The following is a 22,398-nucleotide window of genomic DNA, read 5'->3' on the forward strand; positions in this document are numbered from 1 at the left end:
GTAACCTAGTTCACTGCATGTATATATCTATGTAAATCTCCAACCCAAAATTAAGGCTCCTTTCTCCAGAAGTTGATAATGTTAATAATAATAATATAATTTATAATTATAAACTCTCGGCCTTTCATGCTTGCCAGGCAGAAGAAATGTGGAGCGCCGGGCAAGGCCAAAATTTTAGCAATGCACATCTGGAATTACGGTTTTTATACTGCTGGGTAGAAAAGACGAAATCACCGCCATAATACGAAAATCAGCCTTCGTACACGAGACAGACCATATTGAACACGTTTTTATTTCATTTTCTTCATGATTTCATTGTCGATTGTTATTATAATTACCATTTTACTTTTTTCACACGATTTATTCACCTCCACTGGTTGTATCTAATTATAATTATAATTTCTATCAATCTAATTATCACACTATATCTTACGAACCCTTAAACCGCTGAAAATAAATTTCACAAGAACAAACTAAATCCCCTGTAAACAAATATACTAAGATACAAACATAAAATAATGTTTCCTTAACTTATTCACGCTTTCGAGCAATCACTTTGAACGGTATAGGTGGAAATTTTCCCGCCGCTTTACCACGTTCCAATGTCGGCATGGGATCATCTTCATTAACCTCAAACTTATATCGCTTCAGCATCCCCGATGTGAAGAACATTATCTGTGCTCTGGATAAATTTTCGCCAGTGCATAATCTGCTACCAATACCAAAAGGCATGAATCCTGGCTTCACACGCCATCCAACGAACTTCCCATTTTCATCGATGAATCTGTCGGGGTTGAACACTGAAGGATTCTCCCAAACGTTTTCATCTCTATGAATGCAGTGGTAATCGAAGAAAATGGTTGTTTCTTTTGGAATGCGATAGCCTTGCAGTTGTGCTTCTTTCACCGGGTTATGAGGAAGAGACATAGGAACAAAATACGAGTGTCGCATCACTTCACAAACAGTCGCTTGCAAGTACGGAAGCGTAGACATATCTTTCCACTGGAGCACTTCATTCCCCTGCAGGACTTCGTCGATTTCGTTTTGAAGCTTTTTCTGCAATTCTTGATCAAGGATGATATACAGCAGGAACCAAACAAAAAACGTGGAAATTGTATCAGATCCGCCAAGCATGACACCGGCCGATAGAAAGGGAACACAGTCTGTTTCCACTTTAAGATGTGTGCACCAAGCCATTAAAGATTCCATGATATTTTGATATTCTTCCTCGTCAAAATCATTTGGATTTTTTCTTGACCGAAGAGAAAAAGCTTTCGCTTTCTCTTCCGCTGCCGTTATAAAAAGTTTTCGTACTTCATCTTTTAAATTTTTGATATCTTTTGTGTGTTTGGTACGAAAGTGCTTTAATACTGGAATAAGACGATATAAAGGACCGGAAAATATGCAGGAGAAAAATGCTTTGTTAAAAGCACGCAATTTGCCAACAGTACCATCTTCTATGTTATTTGTCTTACCAGTTATCCAACGATAAAGTATAGAAGCTATAGAACTCTCGAAAATATCTGAAGGGTCAAAAGGCTGCCCGTTCAATCTTTCAACCGCCTTGGAGAATTCATCCAGTTGGTCGTTTACATTTTCATGTATAATCTTTTTCCCCTCTCCAAAAGTATGCATAGCCATAACGAATGCTTTACGCCTAAGTCGAAATTGATCATCAAAATCGCTTGTCGCCAGATCTTTTTCTTGTAATATTTCGTTTATTGGGTACATCACACTCGGAATCCGACCTTGAAAAGTATCTTTTTTTGTGAGGAGAGCTTCTCGTGCAGTTGCTGCATCGGTAACCATTACGACGTTTTCTGTAGGAAGAACAAGTGTAAAAGTGTTTCCATATTTCTCACGAAACCTTTCGGCTGAGAACGGAAAATCATCGCCCAATATCAAATGAAGATTTCCAATGATGGGAAGTGGAAATGGACCTGGAGGCATACCACGTCTATTGTAACAGGTCTTCAGGAACCATGTAAATAATATGATCAAAATGGAACCAACAACTTCTAAAATCATTCTTCCTACATCGAGTGAAAAAGTAGTTTTTTCAACTAAAAATAGCGAAGAGATGCATTATATAAGAAAAAATATGCATCTTCAGCAAGATTTTAGATACACATAGCACCGAGGCAATCAAACGAATGCGTAAAGAAGGAAAGAATTAAAGGCGTTGTTGACTAGATAATCGGTATTTGTTTGCCGCAGGGTGAACCATGGCTTCTTGTAGCCAAAAGAGATTTCGAAAACCTCGACGTGGGGAAAATATAGTTGAGAACGTGACGGGAATTCAATTTGACAAAAATCGTTGCGGCGTTTGTGTTTATGTTTAAAGCTTGGTGGGAAAGTCGATGAGACAATAGAATTAGAAAAGCTTAGCTTAGATCCACAGGATTGGGTACGGATGTTAAATTTCTGGCTTAAACATCTGGCAGTATATCAGGGACCGCGAAGCATGGTGGCTCGCTGGGCTAGCCCCACCAATAATTTTTCCGTAATTAGTCTTTAATTTCGAATATTTTTAGTTCGCTCAAATTTACAAGCAATATTTTTAGCAATTTGTATTTTTTGCTTACAAGTATATGCAGTGTATCTTATCTTGAATGCTATCATAACTTTTACTTCTTCAACGTATATATATTTTAATAACCAATTCAAACAAATGAGTATTCTAATTTCCAACGATATCATGTCGTAATAAATCCGCCATGTTTACAAATGGGTTGAAATTAGTTATGTTCAGCACATATGTTTGACGAAAATAAAAAAAAAACAGAGACAAAAAGGACAGGCATTTGACCATCAAAACAGCGTGGTTATCCGTTTCAAAATATTTGACATCATAACCAAAGCATGGTTATATTTTCCGGCCACATTCCACCATGGTCGAGTATACCGTTTTCCACCATTAAAACAGCGTGATTATCCATGGTCGAGTATACGGTCTGTATACCGTTTTCCTGCACATTCGACCATGGTCGAGTATACCGTTTTCCGGCACATTCGACCATGGTGGAGTATACCGTTTTCCGGCATATTCGACCATGGTGGAGTATACCGTTTTCCGGCCATATTCGACCATGGTGGAGTATACCGTTTTCCGGCCATATTCGACCATGGTCGAGTATACCGTTTTCCGGCACATTCGACCATGGTGGAGTATACCGTTTTCCGGCCATATTCGACCATGGTGGAGTATACCGTTTTCCGGCCATATTCCGGATGCTTGCAAGTTGCAACTTTATATCGAGGTTTGTACATGAGCACCAAACATGCTTGAAACTTTACATTGCACCAGAATTAGACCATTTAACCAAAGCATAGTTATATTTTTCAATGTTTGTATATGAGCACGAAGCATGCTTGCAACTTTACATAGGACAAGCATTAAAACAGCGTGGTTATCCATATCAAAATATTTGACATCATAACCAAAGCATGGTTATATTGTTTAATGTTTGTATATATGAGCGCCAAACATGCTGGGAAATTGAGAGGCATTTGCGGCCATTTCAGAGGCCTATGTATATTTTAAAATTTTCCCGCACTCTCCTAGTAGCAGGCGCGCGGTTCCGAGCCCCAGCAATACAAAAAATGTTCCGCGTTCCCTGTATATGAAAGTTAAACTTGACTTGACTGCATGCGCAACATCTTGGGTATGATTGCATTGCAAGTTGCAAGAAAAGTCGCATAGTGTAACGCGGCCTTTAAGTGGTACAAGATTCAACAGAGCTTCCTTGCATGTGAGGAGGTGTTAGCAGTCTCTAGGATGGTAATAGGGAGCTTTAACAGTGACTACGAGTACGACTACGAGTACGAGATTCGTCATTCTTGTGCGTTGTTTGCTTACGCCATCAGCCAAAACTCGTAGTCGTTGGGCTTTCGAGTACGAGTTTTGTTTGCTTACGCCATCAGCCAAAACTCGTAGTCGTTGGGCTTTCGAGTACGAAATTTGCCAAAAAACTCGTACTCGAAAGCCCAACGACTACGAGTTTTGGCTGATGGCGTAAGCAAACAACGCACAAGAATGACGAATCTCGTACTCGTAGTCGTACTCGTAGTCACTGTTAAAGCTCCCTAACAAAGCAAGAGCGGGTGTAATTAGTTTGGCAGATGGCGATATTATCATGGCGTGACTTTCAATAATCGAAAATAGTGTCAAACATGCGAAACGTGTTTCCAGTTTCAAACATGCAAAACGTGTCATCAACACATAACGCCGATATAGAAAGGAGGCTTTTTTCCGCTGTATTTATTAAATCCAATTTCTGTCATAGAAATTTCGGCCATGAAAAGATTAGCCAGAACCGGAGCTCAGTAAAGGAGAGCCCATTGCCTCACCATCAATTTGGTCGTAAAATAAGCCATTTGAAAAGGAAATGGGTTTTGATGCAGCCATAAAATTTTTATAGAAAATTAGGGGATTAATTTGACGCCAAATGTTAGCATGGATTAAAATTGATTGCCCAAATGTCATAAGAAAGCGTCCACTGCTGCCAAGGTTAGAATGTTCGTCAACAAACGAGAATGAATCCTTAGCGATGTAGTCGTCCGGCATAAGAGGGTTGATAGAGAGCATAATTATTTAGGTAAAGTGTAATTATAGGCATTGATAAAGGAGACTAATCCAATAGGTCTAAGTGGAGGAGAGCTATTGAGATCGCGGTCAGTTCAATTCAGTATAGTTTAGGTAAACCATATTTGTCTTAAGGTCTGTTCACACGATCCAATTTTGCTGGATCCAGCTTCTGACGTATGAAATATAGTTGGTTATTGATAAAGTAGTAGTACTGCATTGGCTTTAGTGAATTTGCTGCTCGTATACATTACAAAACAACAGACTATAAAACATCCATCAGAAGTGAATTGAATAAAAAAAAATTGGATCGTGTAACAGACCTTTAGTTTATTTTAAACGCTTGATTAATCTAATCAAATCACATAATTACAATGGAAAATTTTCCTTGCCCGATTTTCGATGTTCTGAAAAGTTGATGTCAAAGATACAGCGGATGTCAACGCAATCCGCAGAAGAATATCACGCCCTGTGATATCGAAGCGCTCCCGAGAAGCGTAGCCTGAACCACTAGTGATCTCGCCAAGAAATCAGCTGATCTTAAACATCTTAAACGAATCTTAAAAACAATGCTCATGAATCACCGTAAAAAAATTAAAACCTACAACTAGAAAAACGGCTGAAACTTGAAAAACGGCTTGAATTTCTCGATCAAACCACCTAAAGTGAACGATCGAAGCAGACATTCTCTCAACGTTTGAGAAGATTCACATCTCCACGATTCCACATAAATGAACATATATACACGTGGCACAATGTTACGTTTAATCTTACCGCCCGACTCCAGGGCAGCCTTAAGAACTACTGTATCTTGAAAAGTATCAGAAACAACATTATCGTCCTTAGACCTGACAAGGGTAACGGTGTGGTTATTATGGATTGAGTATATGATTATATTAGAACTCCTGCTTTAACATTAATAACAATTAAATATATAGCTTTATATTATTGTCATGCATGCAGATGACCCTAAAAAACTATGTAGAGAAGTCAATAAAAACTTATTTGTAGACTTAAAAACAATGCTCGATATATAGGTGATAAGGTTTATCAGAATGTTATACCTAGAGGGTCTCAACCAGCAAGATTATTTAAGCAAAAAAGACCTCACACATTTGTACGACCAAATAAATGGTGAGGCAGTGGGCTCTCCTTTAGCTCCTGTTCAGGCTAATCTTACAGAAATTGGATCAATAATTTTTTGGGGAAAAGCCTAGTTTTTTCCACCGGCGTTATCTGTTGATGACGCGTTTTGCATGTTTGAAAACGATAATGATGCGATTATTTACACTCACGCCATGATAATATCAGGTTTACTTTTGAAACGGAAAAAGATAACAAATCTCGTACTACATTTTATCACAACTGAAACTTACACCAGCCTTTTGCTAACTATTTTAGTTTTACGCCATTTCGGTACAAATTGGGTCTCAGCAAAATACTTGTAGTTCGCATCTACAAAATTAATAATACTGAAGACGGCCTTAATGACGATCTGAAAGAACTCACTAACACACTTCAACGCAACTCGTTCCCGCAAAATCTGTTGTTGAACGCATCATTAATTCCTACAACAGAAGGCAAAACGCACAAACAAGAAACAATCCTAACACCAATTTGCCTAGTCAACAACCCAACATTCATTATTTCCAACTATAATACATAGTAGGACATTACTCTCAAATTACTCGACCGTTTTGCATTGATATCAACATAAAACTAGTATTTTGCTACTTCTCACAAAATCAAAATAATTTTCATCAACAGCAGATAAACCTTTTTTTCTTTCAATTGGATGAAAAAACTAAGCGCTACTACCCTACTGTACGTATTAATGGTAAATTTAGAATAAACTGGTTTATTTCGCCGTCGTAAAAGTGCTAATTATCATTATAGCTGGTACTATGTCAATTACGCCGGGTCGTCTAATTTGTACATTTCGTACACTGATCTCTACGCACACGACGATCAGGCAACCAATGAATATTTTCTCACTATTCACTAAACGTCAAATAATTTGGGTATGGGTAAAAGGCGGAAACGGAAAAGCGGAAAAACGGAAAAGCGGAAAAGCGGAAAAAAGGGTAAAAGGCGGAAAAAAGGGTAAAAGGCGGAAAAAAGGGTAAAAGGCGGAAAAAAGGGTAAAACGTCTATTTTAGGCCGGTCCTTGATATTAGTACGATAATATTGAATTCGGTATGGTTCAAGCATAAGAAAAAATTCAAGAACTTAAATTATTTACAGTCATTGTGATACACACAGTCAGTGCCATAAGATAAGACAACGTTTTAGACAATATATAAAACGTTGACAATATATAAGACCAGCTGACTGAGGCATACCTTTAAGCAGATTTGAAGCTACAAGACTATCATGCTGCTCCAAAACAGTACTTTGGCTGACTGATAAGGGAAAACGGTCGAAACTGGCGGGCAAATTCTCGCTAACAAAACAGAGCATATCTGTTGCGGTAGGTCTGGAAATTGCATCAAAGTTAGCACACCGATTAAAAACCTGATCAAGTTGCCACCATAACGTTACACGCGTCTGCTCATACTTTGCACCATGCTTTGGAAGTTGACGTTTCCGGAGAAGATCTTTCAGTGGCAAATCGCTATTGACTTTTCCACTTTCTTCTAACTCGGCTATATATGGGCTAACAAGTTCTGGGTTCATCATGGCATGCATTACAAGCCCCAGCGACCACATATCGGCACGCATTAAATCTTTTTGGTTAGCAGAAGCCAGTTGGTGTAGCTGCATCTCTGGAGCTATATACAGAGGCGTACCGCAACCTAAGGAAGTTGTCTTAGACATGTTAACGGTGGACTTGCTTTGAATATCGACACCACGGCTGAGACCAAAGTCAGTTAGTCGACATATAATTGGGCAATCTTTGTAGGCATTGGCCAAAGCAATTTCATTGCCGATTAGTTCCTTTAAGTGTTGGTTACACACCAAAATGTTGCCTGGTTTCAAATCTCTATGAGCAATGTTATTGTTATGTAAATAGTCTAACCCTGCGAGAATATCCTTAGCGCAGATCGGCAACAATTCAGCAAGCGATGAAAAGTTAAATTCACAGTCAACAAATAGTAAAAAGTCCCCAAGCGAACTTAAGGATTTTTGAATTCCAAAATGCTCAAAGTCGAAACACGAGTACTGCATCATTATAGAGTGAGGCTCGCTACAAAACCCTAAAAATTTACTTACATTGCGGTGACCTTGAACGCTGTTTAAAATCTTAGCTTCTTTCACAAAGCGCATCTGGGAGTCGATAGCAAGACTTCGTAGTTTCTTGACAGCCACATTTTGCGACGGACTACCGTATTTGGCTAGATATACAGAGCCAAAATTTCCAGCGCCAAGCTTTTTTTGTTTTATAATGTTAGCCCAATCAAACATTGGCAATTCCTTATCCTCTGTTTTTTTCTGAACAAGTTTGGGGAGCTTAAAGCTTCCCGCCATTCAGACTGCGTTGTTTGCACTAGAAATAACTTAGACTACAACATTAACATGCTATATGTACTCTGCAGTCTATATAGATATCACAGACTTTTTCGTATAAAAGGCAATATGACACAACAAAACATGTTGTATAGTATCGGAAGTATCACAACGTTGGTGTCACCGTGTCACCTATCAAATGTCAAACACCTAGCTTACAAACACAACCGTGTTTCTGTATGAAAAATGAATCAATTAATTTCTTCCGTTAAAAGTAAAATTATATTCTGAAGCGATACGCACATGTTTTTGCCCTTTTTTCCGCCTTTTACCCTTTTTTCCGCCTTTTACCCTTTTTTCCGCCTTTTACCCTTTTTTCCGTTTTTCCGCTTTTCCGTTTTTCCGCTTTTCCGTTTCCGCCTTTTACCCATACCCAAATAATTTGGGCTGGTGTCGAATTGAAGTCGAAAATTTAGCCGGCATCATCAAGGAAAAATAGCATATCAGGTATACATATTTAAAAGTGTCAACATTTTCAACTTGGTCAACCCAGATCAGATGACCGTATTACCCTCCACAGGGCTTATTCATGTTGTCGTTTAATGCGCAACAAACATACAAATTTGTTATTTTGGTATCCTACTAGTCTGTCTGAAAGTTTATTGTTTGTGCATCGTCTTGTAGGCACAGCATTTTTCAGCATATGCGCTACAAATTAAGTTATAAAATTGGATACTAGGCCTTATGTAAACATACAAAGAACATGACTCAATAATATGAGGCATCTATCAGGTTGCTGTGTGGAAGTAAAAAACTAACGCTAAATAGAAAGCAATGAAGATAATTTCAAAGATTCAGGCAAACTGTTCCACAATAAGCAAATACAGAGTTAGATGAGATTGTTATAACCCGTGCAGCCCTATTTTGTAGTTTTTGCAGTTTATCGCTCAACGATGCCATCCTATACAGAATAAAATGGGGGAATATGTGGCTCAATTGGCACTTGATGCACTCTATAGCTGTATTTTATATATATATATATATATATATATATATATATATTATATAATAATTATATATATATATATATATATATATATATATTCTTATTTGCGTTAGAGCACTAATTCAGGATGTCCCCAGGTAAACTGTTTATAAATTTCATTAATATGACCTTTTCCAAATCACGTTTTCGTGAACTGTAAGACCAAGAGATTTTGATCTTGTAGCTAACTCTTTCAAGTTGATTGTTGCTATTAACAGACAGTCTCATGATCATCAAATGTTGCAAGTCTGGCAAGAACCAATCATCACGAATACGGTTTACCGAAATTCGTATTCCAACGCTTTTTCGTGCCAACGTAATGATGATTCAATAGCATTTCGACTCTCCAGACACAAGCATTTTTAGCCTAAAACGCATTGGTCGAGTTCCTCATCAGATGATCGACTATCATCTGAGTCACTCTATGCAATGATATTGCTTGGCTTCAATTTCAAACCTGGTTCGTTTTCAAATTGATAGGGCAATACCTCTTATACTTGTTTATCATGGTTATTTTTCATTTAAGTGATTGAAAAGCGCGAAATCCCTTACAAGAACTACGTCATCGCGATTTGCGCCTATAAAATATATTTGTTGTTTTGATCTCCCCTGCACTTGACGTCACAAGAGTCAAGTTACCAAAAGATAATTTTTTTGAAAATCGGTCCAAGATGGCGGACGAATGGAATATTAATCATGAAATAACTCGAGAACAAAACAGTTTGGGTGAAAAATAATCACATATTCATAATCAGGAGGTCGAATATTACTGATAGCAAGAATAAAAAAGTTATTGCCAATACCCTTTAAAGATGTAAACCTAGTGATCTAAAATTCCTTGTGGTTTATAAATTTACATGCGCAGGATGTAGGCTAATTCCGGTTACATTCTTAAAACCACCCGTCATTTTGCCATAAGGATCAAAGAACACGCCAGCGCTGACAAAAGCTCGCACATCTACAAACACCTAGTGACCTAGTATAGAACCGTAGCTGAAAAACTAATTACACCCGCTCTTGCTTTGCCATCCTAGACACTGCTAACATCTCCTCACAAAGAAGCTCTGTAGACTGTACATACGCAAGCACAAATCAGACCTTAACAAACAAGTCCAACATTTCACCTGTCGGTCTTTTAGATAGGGTGCCAAGCCCATCATATAAGAGTTTTAATTATCGTCGGCAAGGCGTATCCCCACGGGGGTACACCTTGCCTTAGTAGTCTATTTATAAAATCACATTACATAAATTTCTTATTTCTTTCGTAAGTATTTTGTTATACATAGTCTACATAGAGTATCGCCTCCCATGTATCATATTTCACAATGTTAATGTAAAAAATTATCTCATTCGCACTGGAGTTGGTTTATAGTTAATTCGAAACATGCATGCAGTAAAAAAAATTCAAATCTTTGATAACTCTTAAGGTGATCAGATTTTAATAGCATTTCTCTTTGAACTACTCAAAATAACATGATTATAAATGTTCAAAAGACGAAGTCCATGCATGTTTGTCACCGGAAAGCAACTTGGTACTAAGCTTGCAGCACAAACATTAACCTTTAACAAAGATTCTTTTAAGGCTTAAGAATGAAAATATTGATCAAATGAGGTGTCAACCTCGACCATGAGTTATGATAAACATGTCGGCATTATGTCAACGCCTCAGAGTTTTACGGAAGATTACACGATTTTTCCAATAGAGCAAAGGAAAAAATATTATAACGTGTTCATAAAGAAAGTGATGTTATACGGTGTAACTATATATGGGCGAATACCACGACAGAAATGTCAACAAAATTCTAAAGTTGCAGAAACGTGCAGCGGGAACAATTGTCAGTTGCGATGCGATGCATATTCACGCCGTATTGACTATAGTTTGTTAACGATATTTCAACAGGTTAATTGGCTTACATTTCAAGATAAAGTTGAAGTAAATAATTTTATTATATAGCAAGTTTCGAAGTTCATCTGTTTCAGAATCTTAATGGCTAAACTACATTTACAGCAAAATCTTGTGTGTCAGGTTTAAACCAGTTTGATAGGGGATTAATACTTTTAACAACTGGGGGCCAATCAGAATGATGTATTTTCTCGTTAACTACGATTTAACTACTTAAAATGTCGTTAAGAGATACAACCGGCGGGCCCCGCGAGTTCCAACGGGGGTTAATAAAACCGGAAATCGTGATGGACACACGCAACATATGACCATTGAACCTCAGGCAGTCCGGCTCAGCCGAATTCTTTTTAAAATGAAACGTTTCTCTGCCTGCGTTTTTGTCGCGTATATTCAGAGGCGTAGCCAGCCTGACGATTTTGTCCCGCTATGTAAATTTCGAGTTATTATAATTATTCCTGCCTTTAGAAATCTATTGTTTTCACAGTCAGTGCATGAACACTAAAATATTAGCATTGCGGGACAAATGGACAGGCTGGCTACGCTACTGCGTATATTCACCCGTTGTTTCCTTTGAAACTTGCTTTTTAATAAAACACTTATCGACTGATCTCCTCGGGAAACATCATGTTTTGTGGTCCCTCGAACACTATGTTATTCAAACATTAGTGGCCTCGGGTCCATGTTTCCCTCGGCATCTGTCAATAAGTCTTAAGTATCAGTCTAATATACAAGTACTAGCGTCTTCGCCTTCATAACAACTACCGCCCACTATATAAAGATATTTTATACGCAATGATGACCATCAAGCGCGTAGTTTACGAAAGAAATGATTTTATGATCTCATAAATTAGCTTGCATGCATGTATTTATAATTTATTGTATTTAAGTTCATAATTATATATATTTTACGCTATATAGTGAGAGTGCCGCTTGTTGATCAGTTGAATTACTCTTTGGTGCAATTAACCCTCGTGAAATAAAGCAGTTGGTTTGATTTGATTTGAATATACACATGATATTCACCAAACTTATAAGTTGCAGCATGGAACAACCGCCTCAAAGCATTCACTGCACTTTGAAAGAACTATTACCCTCAGCCTCAACATCATTTGGACCACTATTTTCCCGAGACCCGAATCAATCTAGCTGTATATTGTATAAGATTGAAAGTTCTTCCAAACTCACCTGTTGTCTGTTGAAATTTAAAGCCTCTGGTTCATTACAAACAAGCCTTCGAGCTGGATTCCTATAAGATTTTGTTAGGCTTGTTACACTTTGCGTGTATTACACTTTGGATTTATGTGCTCTTTGCACTGTGACTTACTCTTTGCACTGTGCAATTAACCCTCGCGAAATAAAGCGGTTGATTTGATTTGACTTTTATACAGTGGCGTAGCCAGCCTGACGATTTTGTCCTGCTATGTAAATTTTGAGTTATTATAATTATTCATGCCTTTAGAAATCAATTGTTTTCACAGTCAGTGACCACTAAAATATTAGCACAGCGGGACAAATTGACAGGCTGGCTACGCTACTGCTTTTATATACACATGATATTGATATTTGCCAAACTTATAAGTTGCAACATGGAACAACCGCCTCAAAGCATTCACTGAACTTTGATAAAGAACTATATACACTATGATAAAGAACTATTGATAAAGAAATATATATATATATATATATATATATATATATATATATATATATATATATATATATATATATTATATATATATATATATATATATATAATTAAAGAACTATTGCCCTCAACATCATTTGTATCCACTATTTTCCCGAGACCCGAATCAATCTAGCTCTATAAGAATGAAAGTTCTTTCAAACTCACCTGTTGTCTCTTGAAATTTAAAGCCTCTGGTTCATTACAAACAAGCCTTCGAGCTGGATTCCTATAAAATTTTGTTAGGCTTGTTACACTTTGCGTGCAGAAAAACTAATGACCACAAAGGGAGCGAGCACACAATATTACACGCAGGCTGGCGCAGCGCACCCCGACAGGAACACGTAACTTCCGAATCACGACGCTTGTTTTTCTCAGGCTGCAACGAAGCTTGGATCTTCAATGCAGCAATCAATGAACTCAGATTGTATATTAAAAGTGTTAGAGACCTGCGCGTGCATTTATTTGCGAACAAAACACTCACAACAGTGAACAGTCTCTAAACCTTAACTTTGGTTATTGAATAACCTCATAAATATTTAAGCCAATTAAGGCCAAACTGTCATTAGTACGAAAGCCGGGAGGGACTTTAGACTTTGGACTTCAGACTTTAGGTGTACGATTATTTCATTAAATTGTTTCAGAATTATCAGTTTATAATTATAAAATAAACAGGAGCCGGTTGTAATTAACTTTTAACTTTAGTTAGGCCTAGGTTACAAGTCGGATTTTAGTCGCGTCGGATGCAATTCGAACGGTAGATAATGAGATGATAATGAAGCTTAATTATCTATTCTTGGCCCTGTCTACACGATGCCGGAAGAATTTGAAAACACAAAAATATTTATCCGCGTCCACACGTAAACACAAAAAGATCCGAAAACGCTGAAGTTATTTGATACCGCAGTACACCTGCATGTTTTCCACCCGCGTGTCACAGGTTGGATGTCGAATTCAAAACAAAAATCTTCCAAAACCAAGGTAAAAAACAAGAATGAGGACTGTTTGGACAGACGACAAGCCCGAACACATAAATATTATTGTTGAGTATCTATTAAATGCATGTCGTGTATAAGAAATTGTATATCACATACTCCGACATTTCGGACATGTTTCTCCCGTAAAATACTTCCGCAAATGCTAAAAGAATTGGCGAAGATTTTACTCACCATGAAAATAACCTAATTGACATGCAGCAAAAAAATATGGAGTAAAATCAACTGCAGTTAAAAGTACTCCACTTAATTGCATGGTATGTATCCAAATATTTACTCCACATGCATGTATAATCGAGCAAAATAAACTCCGCGAAGAATTAAAAATAACTGAACAAATAAAGTATAGAAGCCCACGACAATATACGACAATATAAGGAAAATAAAAAGAGTAGATGCTATAGAAAAGAATAAACTACAGCAAATAAGACGGGGTATAAATCATGACGACACCACAAAAGCGATATCGCCCCCGAAAAGCTTTAATTTAAACGAAAGACAATTAACAAGTCCTAAATGTGATCGGAGTTTTGAGGAGACTGAAACCTTTGCTCTTACTTTAAGCCTTGTGTTAGGCCGGTGTGAACACGAGCGTCGCCTTTCGAGCGTTCACAATATCGTTTTGTCCAGTTAATCGTTTAACATTCGTTTTGACGCCCTGTTTACCATAGATTCAAGGGGAAATATGCTTAATATGTTAAATTAGCTTCAGCTTCTTATTGTAAATTAACGGTGTTTGAAACCAAAAAAATGAAAACGTTCGAAAACGCCGGTTACCTTGTGCACATATAGCCTGAAGCCGTTTTAATCTAATTTAGCCATAGTAACCACGTTGGCAACAACGAAAATTTGTATTAAAAAATTGCATTCGTTTATTAGGTCGCTTTTTCGGTTTTTGAAGAAAAACAGTAATTTTTTGAACTGGTTTTACTACCTTAGGTATGCTGAAATGATATTTTAGGGAAAAAACATTTAGAAATAAAAAACTCGTTTAAAACGACTTATTTTGGCCTCGGACATCGTGCATGAGTGAACCGGGACATGAATTTGCCCCCCATATAACGCGCTCTCCCAACTTCTCCTCGATGCCCTCCCCCTCTCTAGTTTTATTTATAATCTCTATTAATTTAGCCAAATTTCGATAGTTCCAGTGTTTGAAAATTGCACCTAATCCAATAGCCAAAAAATCACACATTCGTCATTGACATTGATTCGTCATTGGAAGCCTACCGAGTGTGGGGAAGAAATGTGGAGCAAGGCCAAAATTTTAGCATTACACACCTCAATCACTTTGTAGGTAGAAAAGACAAAATCACCGCCATAACATGCAAAACAGAATTACGTACAAGAGACAGACCACATTTATATTGAACACGTTTTTATTTCTTTTTCTTACATGATTTAACTGTCGATTGTTATTATGATTACCACTTTACCTTTTTCACATGCACGATTCATTCACTTCAAATATCTAATTACAATTATAATTTCTATCAATCATCTATCTCACTATATTACGAACCCTTAAACCGCTGACAATAAATTTCACGAGAACAAACTAAATCCCCTCTAAACAAATATACTAAGATAAGATACAAACATAATTAATGTTTCCTTAACTTATTCACGCTTTCGAGCAATCGCTTTGAACGGTTTAGGTGGAAATTTTCCCGCCGCTTCTCCACGTTCCAATGTTGGCATGGGCTCATCTTCATTTACCTCAAACGTATATCGCTTCAACATCCCCGATGTGAAGAACATTATCTGTGCTCTGGATAAATTTTCGCCAGGGCATGATCTGCTACCAATACCAAAAGCCATGAATCCTGGCTTCACACGCCATCCAACGAACTTCCCATTTTCATCGATGAATCTGTCTGGGTTGAACACTGAAGGATTCTTCCAAACATTTTCATCTCTATGAATGCAGTGGTAATCGAGGAAAATGGTTGTCCCTTTTGGAATGCGATAGCCTTGCAGTTGTGTTTCTATCACCGGGTTATGAGGAAGAGACAGAGGAACAAAATACGAATGTCGCATCACTTCACAAACAGTCGCTTGCAAGTACGGAAGCTTGGACATATCTTTCCACTGGAGCACTTCATCCCCCTGCAAAACTTCGTCGATTTCGTTTTGAAGCTTTTTCTGCAATTCTTGATCAAGGATGATATACAGTAAGAACCAAACAAAAAACGTGGAAATTGTATCAGATCCGCCAAGGATGACATCGGCCGATAGAAAGGGAACACAGTCTTCGATTTCAAGATGTGTGCACCAAGCGATTAGAGATTCCATGATATTTTGATATTCTTCCTCGTCAAAATCATTTGGATTTTTTCTTGACCGAAGAGAAAAAGCTTTCTCTTTCTCTTCCACTGCCGTTATAAAAATGGTTCGTAATTTATCTTTCAAATTCTCGACACCTTTTATGTGTTTGGTAGGAAAGTGCTTTAATGCTGGAATAAGACGATATAAAGGACCGGAATATAAGCAGGAGAAAAATGCTTTGTTAAAAGCACGCAATTTGCCAACAGTCCCATCTTCTATGTTATTTGTCTTGCCAGTTATCCAACGCCAAAGTATAGAAGCTATAGAACTCTCGAAAATATGTGAAGGGTCAAAAGGCTGCCCGTTCAAGCTTTCAACCGCCTTGGAGAACTCGTCCAGTTGGTCGTTTATATTTTCATGCACAATTTTTTTCCCCTCACCAAACGTATGCATAGCCATTACAAATGCTTTACGCCTAAGTCGATATTTGTGATCCAAACCGCTTGTCACAAGATCTTTTGTTTGTAACACTTCATTCATTGGATACACTACATCTGAAAGGCGACCTTGAAAAATATCCTTTTTTGTGAGGAGAGCTTCTCGTGCAGTTGCGGTATCAGTTACCATTACGACGTTTTCTGTAGGAAAAACAAGCGTAAAAGTGTTTCCATATTTTTCACGAAACTTTTCGGCTGAGAACGGAAGATCATCGTCCAATATCAAATGAAGATTTCCAATGATGGGAAGTGGAAATGGACCTGGAGGCATACCACGTCTATTGTAGCAGGTCTTCAGGAACCATATAAATAATATGATCAAAATGGAACCAACAACTTCTAAAATCATCTTCCTACAATAATTGAAAAAGCAATTTTGTCAATTAAAAATAGTGAAGAGAGGATTAATACTTAACAGAGAAAGAATGAAGAATTCCTTGACAAGTTTTTCGTCTGTTTGTTGAGCAAATTGTGCGGCATTTCTTGTTCAAAAACTCAGCACAATAAGAAAATAATTTCAGCTTAAAATATGCAAAGTTTGAATTTGCATGATTCGTTTGTTATCATGTGGCCCGCATCATATAGTTGCTTGCGACATACGTCGTATGATTATCAGTATAGTATGATTATAACTGAAGAAAGTAACAAAACTTGAATAGAGAACATTACAGTGCCTTAGTATGAATCAAATCTTTTGCTTTGCTCGCTCCATGCATAGGGTTACAATAATCGTAACAGCTCAAAGGAAATGTCGTGGAGTTGCATGGAGATTTTGTACTTCCCATTTAGTTTATGACACCGTAGTCCTTGTCGTGTGTCGTGGACGCTTCTGACACTTCATAAGTTTTAAAACAATCACGCCAATCATACACAAATTGCAATCGGGATTTCGTAAAAATCGTTTGACAGAAACGGCTCTCGTAAGACTCGACTATAAGCATAAGCAGGTATTCGACTTGGCCGATCACTCGTTACTTTTTGAACGTCTCAGTACAATACGTGAACACTGCCAGCCATTACTGCCCGTTTAGAATGTCAATGCCGGCGTCCCTACTCAAGGCAGTATTATTTATGAATCCCTATGAAGCCAAATAGTAATTTAGCAGTTTATATAATAAATAAATGCAAATGTTGATACTTTCAAAGCTTTTCAACTATTTTTAGACACGTAATAATTTAGCTCATTGAATGCCATTGTACGTGTAACAAAACCCAAATCATGTAAATCAAATCAAATCGTTACAGTGTGATAACACTTTTGTGTTCTATATGATACTATAAGCGACTCAGAAATTAGGTTCCATTGATAAATACGACATCGGTCGTCAGAAAAGACTGATTCAGACAAGGAGGTGGAGTAGCCATGACTGACATCCAAAGTTTAATTGGCCATATAGATACAGTAGTCCCCCGCTAACTCGAACTCGCTTAACTCGAACTCCTCGCTAACTCGAACTAAATCCAATTCCCCTTGAATTTGACAGTGTTTTTTATAGTAATTTACTCCGCTTAACTCGAACTTGCTTAACTCGAACTCCTCGCTAATTCGAACAAATTTTGTTTCCCCTTGGTCAAATATATCCAGTTAACTCGAACTTTGGTTTCGAATCATAGATCAGCAAACTTTAAAATGTGAGAAGATAGAATTTTGACAACTGGAAACTATCAAAATAACAACAAGTTAATCAGTGTATAATTTTAAAAGATTTTGTGTGGTGCTACGGTCGTTATTGATCTAACTTTTTTAGTTCCTTTTGTATTCTTTCGATCTTTTTAATTTTAAAACGTCGTCCACTCTCGCTGACCATTCATATTGAGAGGCCTGGTATCCCGCTTGAAGAATGATTCGATTGGATTTTATATCTTATTGTATTACTTATATAATAAACGTAATCTGACACCAACTCCGGTTAACTCGAACCCCCGGTAACTCGAACAATTTTTCTTTCCCCTTGGGAGTTCGAGTTCGCGAGGGACTACTGTATTACGAACTTATTGGCGGTGCGAAATGAATTGAAGGCTAAGGCCAGTGAACTGCTAAGGCCATATTGGATGTTCACTTTCGTATACTATGCATGCACTGTTTAAAACAATCCGTAAGCAGATAGCTTTCATTTAGCCGCACACGGAAAGATTTCGCACGCAAGGCAGAATTTTGATTTTTTTCACGGTGATTTAATATATTAGGATTTTGATTTTTTCACGGTGATTTATGAGCATTTTATCATGATTCGTTTAAGATTATTTAGTTGTGCATCAGTAGCTTTGACATCAGCTTTTCAGAACATCTAAAATCGGGCACGGAAACTTTTCCATTGTAGTTGTGTGCTATGTCGTGTATAATGTTGCCATATGATGTGATCAGAGTAATCAAGCGTTTAAAATAAACTAAGACTATTATGGACTTGGTTTACCTAAGCTACATGGTCATCCGTGCCACTTACGGCAAATATCTAGCATGTTTGATAATTTCTGCCTTGCGCCGTGCGAAATCTTTCCGTGTGCGGCTAAATAAAAGCTATCTGCTTACGGATTGTCTCAAAACAGCGCATGCGCACGCGTATATATATATATATAATATATATATATATATATATATAATATATATATATATATATATATATATATATATATATATATATATATATATATAGGATATATATCGTATCATGTTATGTTGTCAATCATGTTTGTAAATAATCTAATTATACATGGAGTATCGCCTCCCGTATATCATATTTCACAATGTCAATGTAAATAATTATCTCATTAATTCGCACTGAAGATCGATAGTGGCCTCGGGTCCACAAAACATGATGTTTTCCTCGGCATCTGTCAATAAGTCTTAAGTATTCTAAGATACAAGTACTAGCGTCTTCGACTTCATAACAACTACAGCCCACTATATAAAGGTATTTTATACGTCATGATGACTATCAAACGCGTAGTTTACGAAAGAAATGATTTTATGATCTCATAAATTAGCTTGCATGCATGTATACATGCCTTTATTTAATATTTTGATATAGGTAATCGGAACCATATTGTAGTTCTTATATAGTTGTTAATTTGTTAATTTGTCTGAATTAAACCAACTAGAGAAAAAGGTTAGGACGTTAGGTTTTTGTGGGCAAAAGGGGAACTGTTTATTGTTATTAAGGGGCGTAAAAATAAAGATAACCAGATGGGGTAGTTGGGAAATTGTTGGACAACCGCCAACCATGTGGTGTGTTTGAAATAAATTTTTTTATAAAAATTTATTTGTGTGTGATGAAATTCTTCAAGAAACTATGCTACGTGTATTATTACGTGTGTAGTAATAGGTTGTGTACTGTTGTTGGTGATGTTCGAAGTTATGCAAGGAGGTAAGTAAAAAAAGGAAACAGAAGACAAGATAGTCAAGCGTGCGAATCAGTATCCCCGTACGCGGCGTTTCGTCCTTTTGCGGACTCGTCAGCGGGGAGCATGGTTGTCTTTGTGTAATAGAAACATGTTTATTTTATATTTTGATATTTTGATTTTGTGGGAAGTAAACACTAGCTTTATGTTGGTCTCACTGCAAAATCGTTTGGCAATGTTTGAGGAGTTTCTGTTCGGTAATTTGAGAGTAATGTCCTATATGTATGGGAGTTTGAAGGGATGAACGTCGGGTTGTTGTTGACTAGGTAGATTGGTGTTGAGAGTAATTGGTGTTGAGAGTATTCCAGCATTAAAGTAAAAGGTCCAACGGTCCAACCAGATGTTGCGGGAACGAATTGCGTTTAAGTGTGTTAGTATAAGTTCTTTAAGATCGTTGTTGAGGCCAGTGGCGTATAGCCAGCCTGACGATTTAGTCATGCTATGCAAATTTGAAATTTCATGTTATTATCATTATTCAATGAACACCAAAATATTAGCGTAACACGACTAAATTGTCAGGCTGGCTACGCCACTGGTTGAGGCCATCTTCGGTGTTATTAATTTTGTAAATGCGATCTATAAGTGTTTTAATGAGACCCAATTTATACCGAAACGACATACGGCTAAAATAGTTGGTCAAAAGGCCGGTGTAAGTTTTCTTGTGATAAACGGAGGTCGAAACGTAGTGGGAGATTTCCCAATAAGTATATCAAGGAAAGAAATTTTGTTATCTTGCTCCGTTTCGAAACCTAATATTCTTATGGCAATCGAAAAATAGTTTAGCGTCAATCATTTTCAAACATGCAAAACGTGTCATCAACATAATGTTGGTAGAAAAAAGTACGCTATAGTGAGAAAACTGAAAAGTACGCTATAGTGAGAAGGCCACTTGTTGATCAGTTGAATTACTCTTTCGTGCAATTAACCCTCGTGAAACCCTTGATTTGAATATACAATATACACATGAATATACACATTTGAATATACACATGAACAACCGCCTTAAAGCATTCACTGCACTTTGAAAGAACTATTGCCCTCAACATCATTTGGATCCACTGTTTTCCCGAGACACGAATCAATCTAGTTCTATAAGAATGAAAGTTCTTTCAAACTCACCTGTTGTCTCTTGAAATTTAAAGCCTCTGGTTCATTACAAGCAAGCCTTCGAGCTGGATTCCTGGTATAAAATTTTGTTAGGCTTGTTACACTTTGCGTGCAGAAAAACTAATAACCACAAAGGGAGCGAGCACACAATAAAACACGCAAGCTGGCGCAGCGCACCCCGACAGGAACACCTAACTTCCGAATCACGACGCTTGGTTTCCTCAGGCTGCAACAAAGCTTGGATCTTCAATGCAGCAATCAATGAACTCAGATTGTATATTAAAAGTGTTAGAGACCTGCGCGTGCGTTTATTTGTGAACAAAATACTCACAACAGTCTCTAAACCTTAACTTTGGTTATTGAATAACCTCATAAATATTTAAGCCAATTAAGGCCTAACTGTCATTAGTACGAAAGCCGGGTAGGGACTTTAGACTTTGGACTTCAGACTTTAGATGTACGATTATTTCATTAAATTGTTTCAGAATTATCAGTTTATAATTATAAAATAAACAGGGGCCGGTTGTAATTAACTTTTAACTTTAGTTAGGCCTAAGTTACACGACGGATTTTAGTCGCGTCGGATGCAATTCGAACGGTAGATAATGAGATGATATTCATGATAATGAAGCTTAATGAGGTTTATAATCTCTTAGTCATTCGACGCGACTAAAATCCGATGTATAAAGGCCTTAAGCCCGGCGCACACTAGAGCTATGTGCTTAGCAAAAAGTTATTCGTGGCCACTGGCGTAAGTGTTTGTTTTTGCAATCTGTTCGCCATCTTGGATGTTTACTTTCGTATATTACGCATGCGCTGTTAAGACTATCCATAAACAGATAGCTTTCATTTTGCCGCACACGGAAAGATTTTGGCACGCGAGGCAGAAATTATCAAACATGCTAGATTTTTGCCGTAAGTGGCACGAATGACCAAAGTCGCCTGAAAAGTCGCCCGCACACGAGAGCAACTGGCTTACGCCAATGGCCACGAATGACTTTTTGCTAAGCACATAGCTCTAGTGTGCGCCGGCCTTTAGAAGCAGAATTGGCCAAACAGGGACCGGTTGTATAAAACTCTTTAACTGCATTTTCATAGTTTAATCCTAGCTAAAAAACTCGGACATACACGACTCTGCAGTAACGAGCGGAGTTTATACTTCACGCACACAACGTGGTCTAGATCCAACTCTCTTATTCAATATTTTACATTTGGTATTTATACTCTCGTTCTATAAAGCGTGTACACTTCGGCAACTTACTGTTCCTTATTCTATTAGTATTAGTCTATATTTACACTAATCATTATCCGATATCGGGCGTACTACAGTTAAAAGTTAGTGTTTTATGCAACTGGCCCCAGAATAATAATGGTTTGTGTTATATTACTTAAGAATTAAAAAACGAGTCGCGTGCGTTTATGGTGTAATAATGCACGATGGGGGAATGTTGGGAGAATACGAGAGAAG

At 37.4% G+C, this 22,398-nt stretch overlaps 1 protein-coding gene across 3 annotated transcripts in view; it reads right to left on the reverse strand.

The window, feature by feature from the left end:
- Positions 1–21,210, reverse strand: part of LOC114523522 (cytochrome P450 2J2-like) — a 32,579-nt gene extending 11,369 nt beyond the window's left edge. The window contains exons 1-4 of one of the 3 annotated variants that reach the window (XM_028544477.1): positions 20,943–21,210; positions 12,833–12,893; positions 12,166–12,226; positions 122–2,033 (exon numbers count right to left, since the gene is read on the reverse strand). In XM_028544477.1, coding sequence (XP_028400278.1) covers positions 532–2,028 — 1,497 coding nt within the window. In that variant the 5' untranslated portion in view covers positions 2,029–2,033; positions 12,166–12,226; positions 12,833–12,893; positions 20,943–21,210 and the 3' untranslated portion in view covers positions 122–531. Of the gene's footprint in view, positions 1–121; positions 2,034–12,165; positions 12,227–12,832; positions 13,170–14,718; positions 16,778–20,942 lie in introns of those variants that run through there. The other 2 variants (XM_028544478.1, XM_028544479.1) reach the window with 2 other exon arrangements.
- Between the last annotated feature and the right edge of the window lie 1,188 nt (positions 21,211–22,398).

This window comes from Dendronephthya gigantea, unplaced genomic scaffold (genome assembly GCF_004324835.1).
Source record: "Dendronephthya gigantea isolate DGI-Jeju-01 unplaced genomic scaffold, DenGig_1.0 000027F, whole genome shotgun sequence".
NCBI lineage: Eukaryota > Metazoa > Cnidaria > Anthozoa > Malacalcyonacea > Nephtheidae > Dendronephthya > Dendronephthya gigantea.